Consider the following 24,624-nt stretch of genomic DNA (forward strand, 5'->3'; position numbering starts at 1 on the left):
ACATTTACAGATTCTTCTTATAGCAACAGAGTTGTTTTAAAGATTACCTTGTAATTAAATGTTTTATTATATTTTCAGATAATGACCTGATAACGATATTTGACAGTTCTGATCTTAGTTTTGCTATTCAGTGTAGTAGAATTCTAAAGATTACTTTATTTGGTAAGTAACCAGGAAGAAGGACAATAATCTTTTCTGCTAGTGGATGCATACACTGCTATATTGATTAACTTGGATTTGAAGAAAAATCTTTTTTGATAGTCCTAACCAAAGTGTGGAAATGAATTCATAATATTTATGCAACACATATACAAAAGTTATATTGATTTTATAGCAATATGAATTGTTTAAATGAGACTCGTGTAAGATTAACACTTTGATTTTTTCTAATATTTATCAGCACTGAGGAAATATCTAATAAACATCAGTGCCCCAGATAATTATTTGGGAAATAGGGTTTCAACACATTGATTTTGAAAAATAGGGTGATTTCATTTTTGAAATAGGGTGAAATTAGTTATAAAAATCCATACCTTAAAATAATCGCTGTTTTATTTCTGTTGAAGCTGCACACTTGTATTGATTCAATAAAACTGTAAACTCTCATAATTAACTTTAATAACATGTTTCCTAACATCTTGAATCCTTGACACTGTCCATAATATAAACTTTAAACTGAAAGTACAGAAGCTTTACAAATACATGCACAATAAGGGACGGTTAAGTCAGATTGAATACGCGTGTTTGTCGTCGTAAATAATTTGGCCAGACGCTTATATATTGAACAATTAAATCTAGTCTGCAGAGCGTTTGAATAACTTTGACAGTTTTCAAGCTTCATCATCCAGGTGCTTGCTGAATGAAAGGGTCGCCGCGTTACGATAATAATTCCAAAAACAAAATACCGAAAATGAGTTAAGCATTTTATCGAAGCTAGTGTATCGTACGCATCAAATTCGACGGATTTGCCTAAAAGTCAAATTGGTTACGTTTTCAATACGCATGATATTGTATTTCTTTGCGTTTTTAAACATTTTAATAGGGTGAAAGACGCAGATACGCAGCTTATCTGGGGCACTGAAACATTGTAATTTAATATGTGCTGAATTCTTAAAATATAGGTTTTGTCATTTAATTACTTAAATAAAGTATGGAAAAAGAATTTCTGATACTGAGCGTTATATTAGTTGCACAAAAAATCAGAATAATTTTTGTACTAGCGTTTCTTACCAGTCATAAAACGACACTTTGTCATTCTGATATATGGCTAATAACCCAAGTGGCAGTTTTCTGCGTCTGGGTTACACATGAACATGATGAAATAATAACAGATTAAAACATTTGAGCCTGGCTATAAGAAAACAGTTATAAATGCAAGTGCGTAAAGTTTCATCCCAGATTAGCCTGTGCAGTCCGCACAGGTTTATCAGGGACCACACTTTCCGCTGTTATGGTATTTTTCATTTACAGAAAGTCTCTTTTTAGCAATAGTCAAGTTTAGGAGGAAAGTGTCGTCCATGATAAGCCTGTATGAAATTCACAGGATAATCTGGGACAAAACTTGCACATGCATTGAGCCTCATTTACCAAGAGCTATGCTCATATATTTCTTACACGTCATTTATTGTTCAATCTTATTAAAGTTTATTGAAGCCAGTATTTTATAAAACAACGATAAATCAAGAATAATGTCTAAAATGTTTGCTTGTTTTTTTTAAGTAAATGGGAAGCCAGAACCACTGCAGTCCGATGAATTGAAGCACATTAAGGGTGAACTACGCGCCATAAGAGATAGTTGTGTTCAGTTGCTAGACAAGCTAGATGCAAGACCGGATCATGACCAGCCCAGCTCCACGGTGGATATTGTCAAACGTAAGTTGCATAATATTTGAGTGTCTTATGATATGTCTGCTTATCATTTTAAAGTATTATGTAACAATGATATGCATTCATGTCATATAACAATCATATGTATCAATGAAATTCTACAAGGAGATGTAACTGTGGGATGAAAGAAATTAGATACACCAATCAAATGTTAGCATAATTAGTAATGATGATATTCAACAAGAATCAGATGTTACTATATGCAACAATCAGATGTAACAGTAATAAGTAACAATAATATGCAACAATCAGATGTTACAGTAATAAGTCACAATAATATGCAACAATCAGATGTTACAGTAATAAGTAACAATAATATGCAACAATAAGATGTAACAGTAATAAGTAACAATAATATGCAACAATCAGATGTTAGAGTAATAAGTAACAATAATATGCAACAATCAGATGTTACAGTAATAAGTAACAATAATATGCAACAATCAGATGTTACAGTAATAAGTAACAATAATATGCAACAATCAGATGTTAGAGTAATAAGTAACAAAAATATGCAACAATCAGATGTTACAGTAATAAGTAACAATAATATGCAACAATCAGATGTTACAGTAATAAGTAACAATAATATGCAACACTCAGATGTAAGAGTAATAAGTAACAATAATATGCAACAATCAGATGTTACAGTAATAAGTAACAATAATATGCAACAATCAGATGTTACAGTAATAAGTAACAATAATATGCAACAATCAGATGTTACAGTAATAAGTAACAATAATATGCAACAATCAGATGTTACAGTAATAAGTAACAATAATATGCAAAAATCATATGTTAGAGTAATAAGTAACAATAATTTGCAACAATCAGATGTTACAGTAATAAGTAACAATAATATGCTACAATCAGATGTTACAGTAATAAGTAACAATAATATGCAACAATCAGATTTTACAGTAATAAGTAACAATAATATGCAACAATTAGATGTTACAGTAATAAGTAACAATTATATGCAACAATCATATGTTAGAGTAATAAGTAATTATAATATGCAACAATCAGATGTTACAGTAATAAGTAACAATAGTATGCAACAATCAGATCTTATAGTAATAAGTAACAATAATATGCAACAATCAGATGTAACAGTAATAAGTAACAATAATATGCAACAATTAGATGTAGATGTTACAGTAATAAGTTACAATAAAATGTAATAAGTAACAATAATATGCAACAATTAGATGTAGATGTTACAGTAATAAGTAACAATAATATGCAACAAATAGATGTAGATGTTACAGTAATAAGTAACAATATTATGCAACAATCAGATGTAGATGTTACAGTAATAAGTAACAATAATATGCAACAATTAGATGTAGATGTTACAGTAATAAGTAACAATAATATGCAACATTCAGAGTTTACAATAATAAAATTTAAATAACCATGATGTGAAACAATCCAATCTTACAGTAATTAGTAACTATGATATGCAACAATAAAATGTTACAACAATAAGTAACTATGCCTCGCAACAACCAGATCTTAAAATAATCTAACCACAATATGCAACAATCAAATGGTACAATAATAAATCAAAGTACTGACCGTACTGGTGTGACGATGCTTTTGAAGAGGATTGATATAAAAGCATCTATTTAAGTTTATCTACATCACCACAATTGTGTATGTGGGTACGAAAATTGTGGGTTGGAAAAAAAATGGGTACGAAAATTTTGGGTACAAAAATTATGCAAAAAAACTGGGTACGAAAAAAAGATTTGGTTACGAAACAAATTTGAGTAGGAAAAAAAATGGGTACGAATTTTTTTTTCGGTACGATCAAAAGTTTGGGTACAAAAAAAATTGGGTACGAAAAAAATTGGGTATGAAAAATGTAGGGTACGAAAAAAAATTGCGGGTATGGGGAAGTAGTACCCGTGGGGAACTTGATCCATTCAGCGAAACTGGGAGGCAGGTTACATTCGCGATCAAATATAACAAGAAATATCTTTTAAAAGGCTATTATGGTGTTTATATACCATAATTGCTACAACGTTTACAAATAGCAGGTTTTCGTTTTCTTTACACTCATAATCGCGTTGAAAGTTAATGATACACGTTTTAATTCGCAATTTATTTACTGAATCACGACAAATGTCAAATACAATACAGAAAATGCATAGTTGTTTCATTGATCTATAGACATATATTGGATTGAATATAACTGATTTAAAATTAACGTTTTCAAACTATTATTAAATCTTTTTCCCAGAACATGCTGTCCTATTTATAGCTGAGCTTCCTATACATTTATCAATGATAATCAGCGAGGTATGCCGATAAGAAAAATCGAGCTATCTCAATCGGACTGGCTTGGTCTTTTAAATAGGTCGTCATTGTGAAGAATTTTTTCATAGTATGATAATTTAGACTGCTTCGCAGCATCGTCAAAAAGCATGGTATGCAACAATCAGATATTACAATAATAATTAAACATGTTATGCAACAATCAGTTGTTACCATGATAAGCAACCATGATATGCTACAATTTAACAATAATAAGTCACTAGAATATGCAACAATCAGATTTTGCAATAATTAATAATTATGATATGCATTAATCAGATATTACAATAATATGTAACAATGATATGCGCCAATAAGATGGTACAATTGTAAGTAATTATGAAATGGAACAGTAAGTTGTTACAATAATAAATAATAATGGTATGCAGCAAACAAATATTACAATAATAAGAGACTATGATATGCAACATTAAAATGTTACCAGACATGGTGAAAGACCGTCACAATTTACAGGCAAGAATGACATACAAAAATGGAAGAGGAAACATTTACCAGACAGTTGTAAGTTTATATGGGTCCCTAGCACTTGAACAATTACACGGCTAAAGACAGTTAGAGGAACTAGCTGAATGGTTCACTGGTTATGTTAACATTCGGAATAAATTGATTTTTCCGTGTAATATACTGAAGGTAGCTTTGAATGTTGACAAAAATGTTCTGATCATTTCCAGAAATCACGGTAATCAGTAATTTTGAAAAAAATTGTTGTGTGAACTGCTAGAGGGTTAAACACTTTTTAAACAATAATTACAGGACAGTAACTCTGGTGACCTTGCATTTCCACCCCATTCTTTTAATGTTGCATCTGCAGTGTAGGACAGTTCAACAATCTCTCGCCATGTCTGTGTTACAATAATAATTAACTTAAACTATGATATGCAACAAGACGATGTTACAGTAAAAAGTAACTTAGATATGTAACACTCAGATTTGCAGTAGCAGTAATACATAACCAGGGCTCGAAATTAACACTCGCACACTCGCAAAATGCGAGTGAAAAATACGGATTGCGAGTTAAGTTTTAAGCCACTAGTAACTTTTTGCGAGTAAAGAAATAGTGGGAAAAAAGAAGTAATATTGCTAAATATGCTCGACGTTCTGAACGCTAAACCGTAGGTCATAGAACGTCTATATACCCGTATTCGGAAGCCCGCACCTTGTACGTACACTGGTATACTTATAGTACAGATACGCGGATGGTATTGGTACAGAGAACGTTAAAGAGTCTACTAATTCAAACGTGTTCATTGAACTTGAACAGACATGGTGTCGAATCGAAAAATAACTAGTTTCTTTTTGCCCACAGGCGTAAATAACAATACGAAAGATAAGCAAAGTTAACCGTTGAGTTAAAAAACCAAAAACGTTAAATTATGTTTCCAGCAAAATTTCGAGAATGTTTTTGATTTTGCGAGTTGGTATTAAAGCTGCTCGCAATCTTTTGCAAGAGGAAAAAATAGTTAAATTCGAGCCCTGATAACTATGTATTATATGCAGCAATCAGATGTTACAATAATATGTATGAATTATATGCAGTAATCAGATGCAACAATAATATGTATGTATTATACGCAGCATCAGATTTTACAATAATATGTATGTATTATATGCAGCAATCAGATGTTACAATAATATGTATGTATTTTATGGAGCAATCAGATGTTACAATACTATTTATATTTATATGCAGCAATCAGATGTTACACAAATATTTATGTATTATATGCAGCAATCAGATGTTACAATAATATGTATGTATAATAAGCAGCAATTAGATGTTACAATAATATGTATGTATTATATGCAGCATCAGATGTTACAATAAGATGTGAATAAGAGATTTAACAATTAAATCTACAGTCAGTTGTATCAAACACATACAACAATTAAGTTTTAAATGTCAATGAAGCAATCTGAAAAACAAATCAGTCTTATTTGTTGATACTCTTGTTCTGTGCTGCCTAAACCTAGGCCTGGTTGCTGAAAACTTGAACGGACAGTTAACCCATTTATTCCTAGTGTCTAGAAAAAAGAGTGTGGCAAACAGCGTAGACTCAGATGAGACGCCACATCATGCGGCGTTTCATCTGGGTCTGCGCTGTTTGCTTAAAGGAATTTCTGTAAGAAATATTCTAAATAAAGAAATAAATATACTAGACATCCCTCATTTTGGAAATAAATTTATCAAATATAGAAGTATGGGAAATAAATTTATCAAATTTATCAAATATAGAAGGATGGGAATGTCCACTAGGCATAAATGGGTTAGGCTAGCAGTCGTTAATTTTTGGATCAAGTTATTTATGTGACTTAGTAATTGCTTGCCCTTTAATATTTGTCTTAATTGTAAACAAATGTGCATGCTCTAATAATTTGTGCATGTTTGATGATATGAGTCGTGTTCTGAGAAAGCTGGGCATAATGCATGTGCATAAAGTGTGGTCCCAGATAAGCCTGTGCAGTCCACACAGGCTAATCAGGGATGACACTTTTGGCTGGTATTTTTAGTTTCAAGGAAGTCCCGCCTTACCAAAAATCATGTTTAGGCAGAAAGTGTCATCCCTGATTAGCCTGTGCAGACTGCACAGGCTAATCTGGGATGACACTTTATGCACATGCATTAAGCCCAGTTTTCTCAGAACGGGTCACATATTATTGCTTTTAAATTAGTTTCATTTTGGGTCTGAAGTTAACAGACTGATATCTGAACTGGCTGTTAAAGTTATGAGCTAATATATGCTGGCCTTATATTAGGGTTGACATTGCAGTAATATCTTTCCCCGTTTTTCAGCGAAGCCAGTGAAGATGGCTGAGAGTCCCCGGCGGACCCCACAGCCCAGCACGGCCCCAGGGTCTGGGTCGGCAGGCCCTGGGGGTAAGGAGTTTGACCCATTGTCATCCCAGAGACGTCATGAGGATCAGAACAAAATCATGTCCTCCTTTAGTGTGGCTGCAGACCAGTCAGGTTGGGACTTGATGACTTAACCCTTTCCCCCCATAAGAAGAGAAATGAAAATGGCTTTTGCAGCCAGCATAAAACCAGAACAGCCTGCAAGTAACTTGCAGTCTGTTCAGATTTTATGCTGTTTGGTGATCATCAGTATCTAAGGGTTGAAAACTTTAAAACTTGAATTGCGTAAGAAAGGTATTTAATTAAATGTAACTTTCTATTGGACCCCAAATGCGTCAAAATAAGTATCTAAGTGGTCAATGGTTAATGAGTCATATAAAAGGACTGTGATTGTATATGATTCTTTTTAAGCGTAGACAGTTTATTGGAAGCTACTTCTGATTTGTTAATAGCAATTAAACAGCACTGTTCATAAGAAGCTTGTAGTAGAAGTGATGTTTCATTTATAGCGGTCTAAAAACCATAAATTTGCATACAAAAAAATAATACTATGATTTATTGATTTACATTTTGTTTGCTTAAGTTTCATGAGCAGTTTAACTGCGCAGGCTATTTATAAGATCTTGGACAATCCTAACAGATAATGCTTTTGGATTGCTTATTATGTCCATGAAATTGCAGGTTTGGAAACATATATGCCTCATTCTGGGAAATGTGTGCCTAATGCATGTGCGTTAAGTGTCCTCCAAGATTAGCCTGTGCAGTCTGCACAGGCTAATGAGGGACGACTCTTTCTGCCGTAACCAGATTTTCTTGAAGAATAGACTTCCTCTTAACAAAAGATGCCATAAGAGCAGAGAGTGTCATCCCTAATTAGCCTGTGCGGACTGCACAGGATTATCTGGAATATCACTTAAGGCACATGCATTAAGCCCAGTTTTGCTATAACAAGGCCCATATGTTAACCTTGCTTGGGTTTATTTTAGAGAGGGCAGGCAGCCCTGACAGTATATCCAGTGTGGGGTCAGCGGCCCGACAACAACCTCCACAGACTGGTACACCAACACATCAAGGTCAGGGCTCAAGAGGGCATTGCTCCATAGCAACAATCCATCTTTGCCATTATTAAGGGGATAGTTTGAGGAAAGATTTCCTTGAACAATTCTTCATGTCACATTCTCAATTATGATATAATAAACAATGCTTTTATTAGAATAGAAACAATTTATATTTTCAGGAAAAGTAGTCAGGTTTAAACCATAAAATTAGCTAAAATTAGTAGGTAACATTGTGAGACATTCTGGTAGAACTTCTTGGTCCAAATTTTATAACAAAAAACTGTCTATAGTGATTATCAATTGCACATATTGCATACACCTTATATATATTAATTGTCCCCTACCGGTTTCACCGGAGAGGACTTATGGTTTTCGCTCAGTTCGTCACACTTTTCTGGATCCTGCGATAACTTTGAAAGTTCTTCATATTTTTTCATGAAACTTTAAACATGGATAGATGGCAATATGGACATTATGCACGTCATTTCATTTTGTTCCTACGTCAATAATTCTGGTTGATATGGCAACAAATAGACTAGAAATATTGCTGAAAATGGTGGTTTTGTGGATCCTGCGATAACTTTAAAAGTTCTTCATATTTTTATGCCCCCCTTCGAAGAAGAGGGGGTATATTGTTTTGCGAAAGTCGGTCTGTCCGTATGTCCGTCCGTCAGTCCACCAGATGGTTTCCGGATGATAACTCAAGAACGCTTTGGCCTAGGATCATGAAACTTCATAGGTACATTGATCATGACTCGCAGATGACCCCTATTGATTTTGAGGTCACTAGGTCAAAGGTCAAGGTCACGATGACCCCAAATAGTAAAAGGGTTTCCGGATGATAACTCAAGAACTCTTATGCCTAGGATCATGAAACTTCATAGGTACATTGATCATGACTTTCAGATGACCCCTATTGATTTTCAGGTCACTAGGTCAAAGGTCAAGGTCACGGTGACCCGAAACAGTTAAATGGTTTCCGGATGATAACTCAAGAACGCTTATGCCTAGGATCATGAAACTTCATAGGTACATTGATCATGACTCGCAGATGAACCTTCTTGATTTTCAGGTCAAAGGTCAAGGTCACGGTGACCCGAAATAGTAAATGGTTTCCGGATGATGACTCAAAAACGCTTATGCCCAGTATCATGAAACTTCATAGGTACATTGATCATGACTCGCAGATGACCCCTATTGATTTTCAGGTCACTAGGTCAAAGGTCAAGGTGACTTGACAATGTAAATTAGTTTCCGAATGATGTCTCAAGAATACTCATAGGCCTAGGATCATGAAACTTCATAGGTAAATTGATCATGACTGGCAGATGACCCCTATTGATTTTCAGGTCACTAGGTCAAAGTTCAAGGTCACAGTGACAAAAAACGTATTCACACAATGGCTGCCACTACAACTGACAGCCCATATGGGGGGCATGCATGTTTTACAAACAGCCCTTGTTTCATGAAACTTTAAACATGGATAGATGGCAATATGGACATTATGCACGTCATTTCATTTTGTTCTTACGTCAAAAAATCAACAAATATATAAAAAAAATCTGATAATGGTGGAATTTCTGACAATGGTGGAGCCGGTAGGGAACATATATTGCTTAGCAATAGTCTTGTTTGTTTTTTATTTTCATTTAATAAAATCACTAATCATTAATTTTAAGCTGTCATATGTGTCCATTTTAGGTGGCTATCAGCAAGGTGCAGCAAGTAGCCAGAAGGTGCCGCCATGGCAACAACAACAACAACACGTCAGTCCTTCACCCTACAGTCAGCCTCAACCTCAAGGTAAGTGTGGTAACCATAGTAACCTGCTTTGTAATAAATCATGCAATCATTGTGTAATCCTTCACATGTTATCAGTCACAAATACTATATCTTTCAGTTATTTTTTCTCCCCACCCATTTATACTTAAAAAGTTTTTAATAAATGTTTAAACAGTTTTTAATCAATACAACTATAAGGTGAGTGTGAGGCTAAAGATGGAGTGTATCCTGACATGCTAAAAACAGAGGAGCTAAGGAAGCATTGTTATGAAATAATTGAGTTGCGTTTTGAGAAAACTGGGCTTAATGCATTTGGGTAAAGTGTTGTGCCAGATTAGCCTGTGCAGTCTGCACAGGCTAATCAGGGACGACACTTTCTGCCTTAACAGGATTTATATGTAGAAGAGACTTCCTTTAAATGAAAATTACCATTAAAGCGTAAAATGTCGTCCCTGATTAGCCTGTGCAGACTGCACAGGCTAATCTGGGACGACACTTTACGCACAAGCATTAAGCACAGTTTTCTCAGAACACGACTCAATTGTCGTAGAAAGTCAGTTGTGTTGTCTGTGTTTCAACCCTAGTAGGCAAAGTGAAATTTGCTATATGCAACCAGCATTAAACCAGAACAATCTGTGAGTTACTTTCAGGCTGTTCATGTTTTATGCTCTTTGCTGCTGATCAGTGTCTTAGGGTTGGGAATGAAACCTTTAAAACTTAAATCTATTAAGAAATTTAAATTTAATTTGATTTTCTAAGGGACTACAAACACTTATAAATGTGTATCTAATTGGAAAAGGGTTAATTACATGTATCAAATTTCAGTTGCCAACCTGTTTTCACTGTTGCTTTTTATGCCTCCGGATCGAAAGATCGGGGGTATATTGTTATTGGCCTGTCTGTCTGTCATTGTGTCATTGTGTGTGTCCCAAAACTTTAACCTTGGTTAAAGTTTGATAACTTTTTTAATATTGAAGATAGCAACTTGATATTTGGCATGCATGTGTATCTCATGGTGCTGCACATTTTGAGTGGTGGAAAGTCAAGGTCAAGGTCATCCTTCAAGGTCAAAGGTCAAATATCATTGTATTTTTCTTTCCTAAAACTTAAACCTTCATTAAAGTTTGGTCATAATTTTTTTAATATTGAAGATAGCAGCTTGATATTTGGCATGCATGTGTATCTCATGGAGCTACACATTTTGAGTGGTGAAAGGTCAAGGTCGTCCTTCAAGGTCAAAGGTCAAATTTATGGCTTCAAAGCAGCGCATTAGGGGGCATTGTGTTTCTGACAAACACATCTCTTGTTTTCCAAAATTATGCAGTGTTACAATTGTGAAGTCCATGCAGAAAACTTTCTCATTTTTCTTTTTTCACATATTTCAGCCAGTGAAGGTTAAAAGGCATTTCAAATTGTCACATCACCATCATCCTGCAAACCCATGCTTCCCTTCTTAACGTACAGGCTTGACATCTATTATGCTTCTTGTGTCCAATAATTCAGATGATTGCATTGGGGCATACTTTACAAATTAACGTGGATCAATTACAGGATATTAGTTTATTTTGTGGTAAGATTGTATGATCTGCTAGTCATAACTATCTGTTGTATATGACCACAAATTCATGGTATTCAATTATTTGCTTTTAAATATGCATGGTTTGCTTGAGCGTCATAAGATGTCCCATTCTGTTTATTACAAGTAACTGAGTATACATTTATAAATGTCATATTTTGTAACTTAATATTAAAGTAGAGTATTTCATTTGCAGAACATTTAATCTGTATCACTTTTGCATCAAAAGTGACTTCTTATTTTTTCAGAAATCACTGTTACATAATTGTAGAAGTCAATGAGTATTTTTTCCTTCTGTTCATGATATTCATTTTTGAAACCATTGACATGTTTTATAAGTTGTTGATGTGTTTTTACTGACAACTTTTTGATGGAGTTTTCAGATTGTGTGTATCTATGGTGTTCTGTTAGTGAAAGTTGATAGTATGGCAAGCAATTTGAGAAATTATACTTTTTTCTTTTACTCACATGTCTTAAAAAATCGTTCTTACTCTGGTAAGATGTTAAGCAGTCTGTAAATTATGCATGTCTTATGATAATTCCTGTTACCCATTGTCAGCAGTCTTGATAATTGTGTTATTTTCAAAGCTGTGTGGATCTATGGTGTTTTTAGGGGCAAAGGTTTTAATTGTTTCTTGTTTGACAAACATGGCAAGTTGAGTGTAAAATGTATCTGCTTCACTTTTCTGTTTTAGGTAAAAACATTTGACATTTAAACCCTTGATAAATGCGACTATGGTGTACTGTTGATGACATCTGTTTTTAATGCCTTACTTATTGAGATGTGTGTGAATGTATGGTGAGCCTTTAGTGACATGACTTTAAGCAGCAGTCCAGAAATGTTTTGATATATCAAAACATACAAAAAAGCATTAGAAAACTGTCTAATTATTACCATTTAGTGATATGATATACGTATGCAACAACTGGTGGTGCTTTATTTTTTACGTTCAAGTTGTTTCTAGGATTTTTGAACATATACCATTTGAATTGAAACTATTGTTGTTTTTTCTTAAAAATAATCAATACATGTAGTTATTGGCCAGGTGAATATTTTAACATTTATATGAACAATTATTGCCAAATTACATTCTACTCAATTTGATTCCATGGACTTATGGTTTTAGATGAAAGCCTGTGAGAGAGATTTGCATATGGTGCTGTGAATGTGTGTGTGTGTGTTTTAGATGTGTTAATCAGGGATATCAGTTGATTTCTCAAAGTCCGGAGTTAAATAAACTTGACATAACATGGGGTCTGTAAATAAATCACTTTTTTTCTGTTATTTCAGTCAGAAAATGAAAAAAAAAACAGACATCAAAAATAATTTGCATGACTCAAAATTGTGTCTCTGCAATTGTTTCAACTTGAAAACAATAAGATTCTGAAATTTTGAAATCCCTTCGAATGTATGGTGTTATAGGTGAGCCCTGTTCTTGTAAATCTGGGCTCAAATCATGAGCTTAAAGTTTAATCACAGATTAGCCTGTCCAGTCAGCATAGGCTAACCAGAGACGACACTTTCATCTTTATGTAATTCTTTGTTTAAAGCAAGTCTGTTTTCAATGAAAACCCGGTTCAGGGATGGAAACGTTTTACAATTGGTTACCCACACGGACAACCATCTTTAGTATTTTGGTTGCCCAGTTTAAGACTAAGGAGCCCAGTATCATGTACATGTAGTGTCATGTGTATCTAATACTTCCTTTAAATAAAATAATAGATATCTATGCAACAACATTGCTAACATGACACACTTTCTGTGTATTATGTCTTAATATGAGTCTTAGCTGAATAATGTCCTTAGCCTAGAAAAATAAATATTAATAAACTAATTATTAATCCAATTTTTATCTAATGATGATTTGCACTGAATTTTTTCAAGCTTAAAAAAAGCAAGTTGCCTGGCTGGACTACCAACTTTTGAATATTAGTTGCCCATGCCAAAATCTACTGGCCTTGGGCTCACGGGCAACCACTTATTTCCATCCCTGCAGTGTAGGCAGAAAGTGTCGTCCCTGATTAGCCTGTGTAGATGGACTTCACAGGCATATCTGGGATTACACTTTACGCACATGCATACTGCTCAGATTTCCTAGAAAGAGGCTTTTGATGTGCTTTAGGGACTGGGTTTGAACCGGTTGTGATGAATGGCCAGAAGTTCTATACTCCCGCAAGCGTCGGACAAGACTCATTTGCAGGCAGAGACTCTCCACAGCAGTCTAAAAGTACGAATATGAGCGCGTGTGAGATTGTTTTCTTTGTATATTTTGTTTTTATGATAAGTAAGGGCTGTTATATGTGAGGTTTTCTCTGATTTTATTTTCTCTGTTTCGTGTGATTTACCGGTATATTTGGATTATCCAGTTCCTATACATGTTCATCTTTTACATTCATATTTACAGTTTGAAAAAAATTATGATGGTGTGAGTTTGTGACTTTTAGCACTCGTTGTATAATTTTGTCATACATATAAGTTTTGCCTATCATTTAATTTCATGTCTTTTCATTGAAAGCGAAAACCAAATGTTTGATAACAGATGTTTTTATCAATCACAACATGCTCAAACAGCGGAAACAAGTTAGTTTGAATGTTCTGCAATCAATTTAAAAAGTTAAATCTAACAAAGCATTTTCTGTAATTGAGATTATATTTTTCGCTGCATTTCCCTACTAAACTTTTCTTCACTATAGTAAGTCTACACAAGATAAATTAAATGAAACTAAATTGAAGAGATACATGTATTAATTGGCTGTATGGCCCTTGTGACACTAGCTGTCAGTTCTTTTCTCCTATATGTGTCCCATGCAGGTAGCCAGCATTACGATCATGCCCTGATGCAATCCAATCTGTACACGGGACACAGCCAGGCTGACATGGCAAAAGGTCACGCCAGTATGTGCACTCTACTTTACCCATACTAATTGTGCACTCTTCTTAACCTTTACCCATCCCTTGGCATGTATTCACAAAGTTCATCAGGGACAACTTGAGAACATTTCATAAAGACAAATTCTTCAAATTCTCGACTTAACATGTCTTGCTCTTACAACATGTACATGTATAAGTCTTTTATTTTCCATCAATCTAATATTTCTTAGATCATTTTTATTTCAGATCCTATTAACAGAACTGATTTTTATGCCCCCCTTCGAAGAAGAGGGGGTATATTGCTTTGCTCATGTCGGTCGGTCTGTCGGTCGGTCCGTCCACCAGGTGGTTGTCAGACGATAACTCAAGAACGCTTGGGCCTAGGATCATGAAACTTCATAGGTACATTGATCATGACTCGCAGATGACCCCTATTGATTTTGAGGTCACTAGGTCAAAGGTCAAGGTCACGGTGACCCCGAAATAGTAAATTGGTTTTCGAATGATAACTCAAGAACGCATACGCCTAGGATCATAAAACTTCATGGGTAGATTGATCATGACTCGCAGATGACCCCTATTGATTTTAAGGTCACTAGGTCAAAGGTCAAGGTCACGGTGACCCGAAATAGTAAAATGGTTACCGGATGATAACTCAAGAATGCATACGCCTAGGATCATGAAACTTCATGGGTAGATTGATCATGACTCGCAGATGACCCCTATTGATTTTGAGGTCACTAGGTCAAAGGTCAAGGTCACGGTGACACGAAATAGTAAAATGGTTTTTGGATGATAACTCAAGAACGCATATGCCTAGGATCATGAAACTTTACAGGTAGATTGATCATGACTCGCAGATGACCCCTATTGATTTTGAGGTCACAATCTCGAAGGTCAAGGTCATGGTGACCCGAAATAGTAAAATGATTTTGGGATGATAACTCAAGAACGCTTTTGCCTAGGATCATGACACTTCATAGGTACATTGATCGTGACTCACAGATGACCCCTATTGATTTTCAGGTCACTAGGTCAAAGGTCAAGGTCACAGTGACAAAAAACGTATTCACACAATGGCTGCCACTACAACGGACAGCCCATATGGGGGGCATGCATGTTTTATTATTATTTTGTTGGATCAGATATTTAAAGTAAAGAACAGCTTAAGTTAAAGATGTCCATTAAGAGCCCTGTGGATAACGGCCCTAAAGGCATCATTTCTATGGTTGGCATGGCTTTATATTCTTTTTGCAATACTAACAGTCATATTTCTACTACTGGGGTAGATTCTGGAGACAAGCCTTCTTTTACAGTTTGTTTTAGCTTTTATTCCCTGCCAAAGCAGAGGGATATAGAAGTTGTCCGCCTGTCCCTCAGTCAGCGTGTCAGTCAATCAGTCCTTCTGTTACAAAATTTAGAAATTGGCAGGGATATCAATTTCAATGAATTTGCTTGTATTTTTTTACATCTTTGTTAGTGGCCAAATAATGAGTTGCCTTTTTACTGTATTTCTTCAAAGGTATTTGCGATAAGTTGAGAGTGTGCAGCTTTTTTGCTCACTAGAACACATCATGCTCATAGTGAGTGTGTTTGATTGCCCCTCATTTGACTTGTGTCATCCATCGTCAATATTTATCATATGAACACTCTTGTGGTCACATTTATTGCCCAATCTTAATAAAACGTGCTCACAGAAGTCTCTGTCCTGTTCAAAACTTTGTTACGTTGGATTAAAAACTATAGACTGCTAGGTTTAATTAAAGACACATTAAAGGCCACATTACTATCCAAATCTTCATGACAATTTGGTGTGAACATTTGTTGTAATGATTTCTCCACCCCTTGAAATATGATTTCAGTTAATTGAAAAACATGGCTGCCATGAGTTGGGGCAGTTGTCCTGATTTGTCCATATTTAAATAATCCCAACACTCTTGAAATGACAATTACAACCCATTCATCACAGAACTTGCTAAGAATAATAAAGAGATTGGGTTTTTAAATATCTGGCATCACTTGCATGACATTCATGTAACTATGCTTGCTTTGTAGTTTTAGAAGGAATGCTTTGTAGTTTTAGAAGGAATGCTTTGTAGTTTTAGAAGGAATGCTTTGTAGTTTTAGAAGGAATGCTTTGTAGTTTTAGAAGGAATGGTTTGCTCTGTAGAATTCTTCCAATTGTGTTTATGCCACATGGTGGATTTGCACTGTTTTCTATAATTCATTATTTGTAAATATGTTTTTTGAAAAATAACCTCGAATGAATCAACTGTAAGAATTTTGTCATTATATAAATTTAAAATAGTAACACAAATATATAATTTATATTTATATATTTTTGGAGCAATACTTAATTATTCAAAGTTCAAGCTTTTGAGTTTGAATACAATTTGTTTCTTTAATTATTGCCCGAAACACCAGTTTAAGATTGTGTAACATAGCTAATAATAATTTTTGGTGTCTGCTTTTGTGTTTTATATTGACGTTATGTTGAAGGTTTGTGAGCCATTCATTTCAGTGTGTGTTATCACTTGCACTGTTTTCCAAATTTAGTCTCTTAATTGTTTTTCAGCTTGTACACCTAGAAATGTTAGATAAAAGCTATTAACAAATTGTACATATTACTATAGTCAGGTTAAAGTTTTTCAAACTGGGGTTTCCACACAGTTTCTTAAAAACATATTTAGATATTTTAGCTCCATTTAAAGATACGATGTATCAATACCTCTTTTCGGGATTGGGTGGAACCGTGGAATCGAGGCCATTATCACTGTCATAAAAAATAGCCAAACATTGTTTGCGTAGTTCTATTTGCTGGTACTATAGAACATCAATAATCAATTGACAAATCTCACTTGGTGTATTATATATGATATATTTTGATCTTATAGGTTACACACCATCCGGTCTAGCCCAGCAGGCCCAGGGCAGTAGCTACAGCAGCGTGGCTCAGTCCACATCGGCCCAGCCCCAGTCTTCTCCACAGCACCAGTACTCCCAGGGTGGGGCCCTCCCGCCCCAGGGTCAGCCCCAAGGGTATGGTGCAGCCCAGCCTGGAGGTGGGGCTCAGTACGGGGCTTACAACCAGCCCGGGGCCTCTCAGGCAGGTACTGCACAGGCTGGTCAGCCTGCCTATGGACCCACTGCACAGGTCTCGTATGGAGCTCAGCAGGTATTGAACAAATTGCTGTTATGGCAAGTAATGAAATGTTTATTACCCGCAGGGTCTGTGTTATATTGGAGTCACTGTGTCTGTATGTTGGTTGGTTTATTGTTTTTTTGGCGTAAAATGTTCATCGTTTGTTAAGCGAACTTATTCCACTTTTCCCAAGTATAGTGTGTAATTGAAATAATGAATATGTAATCACCATGAAGTGAAGATAAGCTTCCACCTTTTAAGTCATCAGTGATTTACGCATTTCTTCATTTCTTATTGAGCTGAAAAAGCGTTGCAGGGGTATAAATCCTGTTAGTGGCAAAGCTCTTGCTGTTGACATAATTCAGAACTAGAATACTGCAGGATCATTATTATTCGTAGGACATTTGAGTCACGTTCTGAGAAAATTGGGCATAATACATGTGCACAAAGAGTCATCCCAGATTAGCCAGTGAAGTCCGCACAGGCTAATCAGGGACGACACTTTCCACTTTTATGGTTTGCTATGGCAACATATAGACTAGAAATATTGCTGAAAATGGTGTCATCGGTAGGGGATTTTAAGTTTCAATGAAGTCCCTCCTTACCAAAAATCCAGTTTAGGCGAAAAGTGTCGTCCCTGATAAGCCTGTGCGGACTGCACAGGCTAATCTGGGACGACTCTTTATGCACATGCATTATGCCCAGTCTTCTCAGAACGCGACTCATTTATTTTTGGTGATTTTGTAGTTTTACAGATCCACAAATTTAACACAAACATATCAGAAAATGACCAACACAAATTCTTTTTTTCTGCTAAATCAGAAATCCACAAATGTATCCATATAAAAGTGTTGTTGTTTTTTCACCAAAAAATGTCTTGGCGATGAATATTAATGAATTTTTCCCTTTTTACCCTTTACCACTCAGAAGCTAGGTGAAAATGGCTTTATGCAACCAGCATAAAATGAGAACAGCCAGCAAGTAACTCACATGCTGTTCAGGTTTTATGCTGTTTGCTGCTCATCAGTATCTTAGTTTGAAATGAAGGCTTTTAAACTTAAATCTAGTAAGAAAGGTCTTTAATTTAATTTGATTTTCTTAAGGACTCCAAACTCATAAAAATGCACATTTGAGTTGTAAATGGCTAAGTTGATGTGACATTTTCACACTCTACCCTAAATATCACACTTTTTACCAGTCTTTCTAAGATTGGCCTATTACTCCTTCTCTCACCCCCTCCCATATTTCTTTTTTACCAGTCTTTCTAAGATTGGCCTATCACTCCTTCACTCACCCCCTCCCATATTTATTTTTTACCAGTCTTTCTAAGATTGGCCTATCACTCCTTCACTCAACCCCCCCCCCATATTTCTGCAACTCATTCACTCAACCCCCATTTTTATGCCCCCTTCGAAGAAGAGGGGGTATATTGTTTTGCCTAGGATCATGGAACTTCATAGGTACATTGATCATGAATGGCAGATGACCCCTATTGATTTTCAGGTCACTAGGTCAAAGGTCAAGGTCACTTTGGGGGGGGGGGCATATGTCTCCGACTGGAACACTTGTTTTATCAGTCTTTCTAACATTGGCTTGTTAATCCTTGACCTGTTACTCCAGCACTCAACCCTTAATATTTTACTTTTTACCAATATATCTGACATTGGCATGTTACTCCAACACTCAAACAATAAAAGTTCACTTTTTTACCAGTATAATGAACATTGCCACCTTACTCCAACCCTCAACCATCAATACTTCACTTTTTGCCATGTATATCTTAGCTTGGCATGTTACTCCAACCCTCAACCATCAATACTTCACTTTTTACCAATGAATCTGACATTGGCATATTACTCCAACACTCAACCATCAATACTTCACTTTTTGCCATGCATATCTTAGCTTGGCATGTTACTCCAACCCTCAACCATCAATACTTCACTTTTTACCAATGAATCTGACATTGGCATATTACTCCAACACTCAACCATCAATACTTCACTTTTTGCCATGCATATCTTAGCTTGGCATGTTACTCCAACCCTCAACCATCAATACTTCACTTTTTACCAATGAATCTGACATTGGCATATTACTCCAACACTCAACCATCAATACTTCACTTTTTGCCATGTATACCTTAGCTTGGCATGTTACTCCAACCCTCAACCATCAATACTTCACTTTTTGCCAATGTATCTGACATTGGCATAGTACTCCAACACTCAACCATCGATACTTCACTTTTTGCCATGCATATCTTAGGTTGGCATGTTACTCCAACCCTCAACCATCAATACTTCACTTTTTACCAATGTATCTGACATTGGCATATTACTCCAACACTCAACCATCAATACTTCACTTTTTGCCATGCATATCTTATGTTGGCATATTACTCCAACACTCAACCATCAATAGTTCACTTTTTGCAATGTATATCTTTTGTTGGCATGTTACTCCAACACTCAACCATCAATAGTTCATTTTTTACCAATGTATCTGACATTGGCATATTACTCCAACATTCAACCATCAAAAGTTCACTTTTTACCATGTATATCTTACGTTGGCATGTTACTCCAACACTCAACCATCAATAGTTCACTTTTTACCAATATATATCTTAGGTTGGCATGTTACTCCAACACTCAACCATCAATAGTTCACTTTTTACCATGTATATCTTACGTTGGCATGTTACTCCAACACTCAACCATCAATAGTTTTCACTTTTAACCATGTATATCTTAGGTTGGCATGTTACTCCAACACTTAACCATCAATAGTTCACTTTTTACCAATATATATCTTAGATTGGCATGTTACTCCAACACTCAACCATCAATAGTTCACTTTTTACCATGTATATCTTACGTTGGCATGTTACTCCAACACTCAACCATCAATAGTTCACTTTTTACCATGTATATCTTAGGTTGGCATGTTACTCCAACACTCAACCATCAATAGTTTACTTTTTACTATGTATATCTTACGTTGGCATGTTACTCCAACACTCAACCATCAAAAGTTCACTTTTTATGCTCCCGGTAGGGTAGCATATAGCATTTTAACTGTCCATCCGTCCAAAAACTTTAACATTGGCCATAACTTGTGCAATATTGAAGATAGCAACTTGATATTTGGCATGCATGTGTATATCATGGAGCTGCACATTTTGAGTGGTGAAAGGTCAAGGTCATCCTTCAAGTTTAAAGGTTAAAACAACAAATCCAAGGGAAGTAACAAGCTTTAAAGGGAGATAATTTCTATTTATCATTTGTCAGGTACAGATCATTTTTACAAGGGAAGTAATATTTTTAAAGGGATATAATGAAAAGCAAAAATAAATAAATCAAAGCGGCATAGTAGGGGGCATTGTTTTTCTGACAAACACATCTCTTGTTACCATGTATATCTTACATTGGCATGTTACTCCAACATATCTGTTCTCTACTCCAGATGACAGGACAGCCATCCAGTCAGGGCATTCCCCAGCAGGTCGGTGCACAGGCTTACCAGCAGGCTTATCAGCAGACAGGTTCCCCAGCCCCAACCCCAGCTGGGCCCGGGCAGCCTGGCCAGGGGAACCCATACGCACGACAGGGGCCTGGATATAGCGCAGGCTACCCCCGACCCTCGGGCAACTACCCCCAGGGTTATCAGTAAAGGTATGAAGGTGTTACATAATACTGGTAATGTTGTGTTAGTTGAACTTTATTTTACTAGACAAAACTCCTTACAAACATAAAATAAATACTGTTTATGTCAAGTGGAAACCAATAAATTAAAACTACCAAATTTTTTACCAAGTTTACTAATAATTAAGTTTTCAGAATTATTTGATAATTGACATCAAAATGTCTAAACATTATGTTCATGCATGATGAGGAATAATTTTTATGCTCAAATCTAAATATGTATTTGAAGATTTGCCTTAAATCAACAGTGTACAGCAATTTCATTAGCAACCCTGGATAATTGTATACTTGTTTAAGGTGTTTAATTCTTAAGCAAGTGTATGAATAATGTATCAAGTTTAAATGAGTAGTGAATAATATTTTTTAAATATTCTTTGTTTTTATGCCCCCAAAGGAGGGCATATTGTGATCGGACCGTCTGTCTGTCCGTCTGTCTGTCTTTCCGTCACACTTTGCATTTAGGTTTCGCATTTAGGTTTCGTAAAATGCTCATAACTTCTATGTCCCTTCATATAGCAACTTGATGTTTGGCATGCATGTGAATCTCATGGAGCTGCACATTTTGAGTGATGAAAGGTTAAGGTCATCCTTCAAGGTCAAGGTCATCCTTCAAGGTCAAAGGTCAAATATATGGCTTCAAAGTGGCGCAGAAGGGGGCATTGTGTTTCTGACAAACACATCTCTTGTTCTATTCTAGAAATTTCCCAGTACATAAATTCCTCTTTTTTTTTTTAAACATCATTTGTTAATGTACTGCATACACTTAAAGCTAAATTTATCATCTGGTAAATTTCATTCATTTTGTTTCAGAAACATGTTCTACAGACTGCAAAGATAATGAAAACAGCTTCAAGGATATCCACAGATTCTTGTGTCTATACATTATTTGTGAGGCATCATACTGGCATTATTCTCTGACAGCCGTATTGCCACAGATGCTGAATCATTTGACTCTCCAATTATATCAAGTGTTAAGACATTTTCTGTAAAAGACCAATACTGTTTCATAATGAAAAACTTGCCAACGTGTATATGTTTTTGCATAGGTTGTAAATATAATGCTTGAATGCAGTTGAATCTAACCTTGAATTTAAGACATTTTCTGTAAAAGACCAATAATGTATGATAATGAAAAAAATGCCAACTTGTATGTGTTTATGCATTGTTTGTAAATACTAAGCTTTTATGCAGTTGTATCTAACCTTAATTGTAAGCTGCTATTTATAACAAGCAGTGTGCGGTACAAGTTCGCTAACAGTACTCATGTGGAGAAAAGATTTTACTTCAGTTAATAATTCACAAATGTTTATTACTCTTTTTTTTTTCTTTTTTAAAAAGGGTAATAAACCAAACACCAAAGCAATATTTTATAGTTGGAATATTCTTTTATTTAAGAATTCCAGAACATAAAATAAACTTTCATGGGACTTGAATTCACAAAGAAACATAGTCAAACAGACATTTCAACAAGTGACGACCATTTTGAGCCATCTGAGGAATTGAAGCTTTCAGATTCAAGCCAAACTAAGAGATTCATTAAGATGAAAATGTTGTAGATGAATTCAATATTGATAATGAATATTGAATTTAGATAAGAAAATAGAACAAATCGCAAATTTGAGACAAGCAAGTTTCTAGGCATCAGGAGTTGATTATTTTAATAAAAAATGATAAACAATTCATGATGATAGTTATGGCAGTGATTTGTTATGTCTGATAATGTATATTTGACATAATACCTTTAATTTATTGATTTTATTTCTATGGCTATGTTATCTGATGATATGGCATTAATATGTAATTAATTATAATAGCAATCTGATTTCAAAACGCTAGTTATTATGATAAGCTTTATTTTGCAAACTGATCAGTTTGTACAGAAACTCTGAAAATATGTATGGTGACTTCCAGAGGTACAACAATCTGACGTTCATATCGTTCCCTACCAGATAAGGACAAGTAAAAAATAAAGGACAAAATATACAATATTTTTGCTTCACTGACAAGTTGTAAATAGAATTTTCCGTAATTAATCTACAAGTTAAAAATGTTCAATTACCTTCAAGTGCCGGTAAGTAAAGACATGTTACCACTAACAAATAACGTATAAACGTGTTATTAGTCGTTATTGATTTATTACATTTGTTAACACTTTACCACTTAGATACGAATGTTTACACATTTGTTGTCCTTTAGAAAGTTAAATTTAATTTAAGACCTTTCTTACTAGATTCAAGTTTTAAAGGCTTCATCTCCAAATCTTAGATACTGATGAGCGGCAAACAGCATAAAATCTGAACAGATTACGAGTTACTCGCAGGCTGTTCTGGTTTTATGCTGTTTGCACATAGCCATTTTTACTTTGCTTCTGATAAGGAAAGGGTTAATACATATGAGAATAAACATACACAAGTTTTAGAGTAACATATTTGATTGAATACATTTTTGTGAGCCTAAATGGATGTATTCACATAAATTTTTATGGATTGTTTTGCTGACAATTTTTGCATACTTTGGTGTAAGATACTTATCTATTGTATTGTGCAATGTCCAATTTGTAAACTTTTCTGAAAATAGGAATTACAAATAACAAAATGTTGTTTGATCTTGTTTTTATGTCATTCTGTATTCTTGAGAAAGCATTAATTTCAGACGTTATTGAATGTATTAAACTACACAGAATAATATTATTTTCTCATCAGTATACATGTAATGATATTTTCACTCGCATTTGGGATTCAAGGGCACTGGTCAGTAACTGGCCTATGTATGGCACTAAGTACTGGTAAAACTAGCAAATATATTGAATTGTGTTATCCACCTCCCAATATAAATGTTGTTTATGGAAGGGTGCAAATCCCTGGATATAGTGTATGTTCCTAATAAAATAAGGCATATTTAAACAAAATTTGTAACATTTGACCTTAAGTTTGTGCCCTTGACCCTATAGACCCGAGTCTTATATGTGACATACAGCCTGCTAAAGGAGAGCAATTGCAATCATGTTGTTACAGAATCACTATCCATAGTGTAATACTGGCTTAATTATTAATAATTCATCAAATGTGTAATATTTGACCTCAATGTGTGACCTTTACCATGCCTTTATGGTTATTGTTCTTTCATGTGTCTCAGCACCAGATGAGTAAAATCCTTGATGAATGGTGGAATCCTAACACATTGAGACATATTTAAGCTTTGTAACATTTGACCTCAGTGTGTGACTGACTGAGAAATGCATCTTTAACATGTTACACACAGCCAGTTAGAGGAGACCATGTGTAGAAAGTTATTGCATAATCCCCTGATGAAGTAATTGCTAAATTATGAATAATTCATCAAATTTGTGATCTTTGACCTTAATATGTGAATCAGGCACCGATGATTGAGAACAACTGAGGTA

The 24,624-nt window shown here is 35.0% G+C and overlaps 1 protein-coding gene across 7 annotated transcripts in view; it reads left to right on the plus strand.

Annotated features, from left to right (window-relative positions):
* Window positions 1–23,820, plus strand: part of LOC127853934 (protein TFG-like) — a 30,599-nt gene extending 6,779 nt beyond the window's left edge. For 2 of the 7 annotated variants that reach the window (XM_052388801.1, XM_052388802.1), the window contains exons 3-12: window positions 79–162; window positions 1,720–1,872; window positions 7,025–7,198; window positions 8,071–8,157; window positions 9,844–9,945; window positions 13,624–13,728; window positions 14,313–14,396; window positions 17,267–17,547; window positions 20,983–21,191; window positions 22,032–23,820. In XM_052388801.1, coding sequence (XP_052244761.1) covers window positions 79–162; window positions 1,720–1,872; window positions 7,025–7,198; window positions 8,071–8,157; window positions 9,844–9,945; window positions 13,624–13,728; window positions 14,313–14,396; window positions 17,267–17,547; window positions 20,983–21,189 — 1,277 coding nt within the window. In that variant the 3' untranslated portion in view covers window positions 21,190–21,191; window positions 22,032–23,820. The remainder of the gene's footprint in view (window positions 1–78; window positions 163–1,719; window positions 1,873–7,024; window positions 7,199–8,070; window positions 8,158–9,843; window positions 9,946–13,623; window positions 13,729–14,312; window positions 14,397–17,266; window positions 17,548–20,982; window positions 21,192–22,031) is intronic. The other 5 variants (XM_052388803.1, XM_052388804.1, XM_052388805.1 and 2 more) reach the window with 5 other exon arrangements.
* Window positions 23,821–24,624: the final 804 nt, after the last annotated feature.

The sequence above is a fragment of the Dreissena polymorpha genome, chromosome 12 (assembly GCF_020536995.1).
Source record: "Dreissena polymorpha isolate Duluth1 chromosome 12, UMN_Dpol_1.0, whole genome shotgun sequence".
Lineage (NCBI taxonomy): Eukaryota > Metazoa > Mollusca > Bivalvia > Myida > Dreissenidae > Dreissena > Dreissena polymorpha.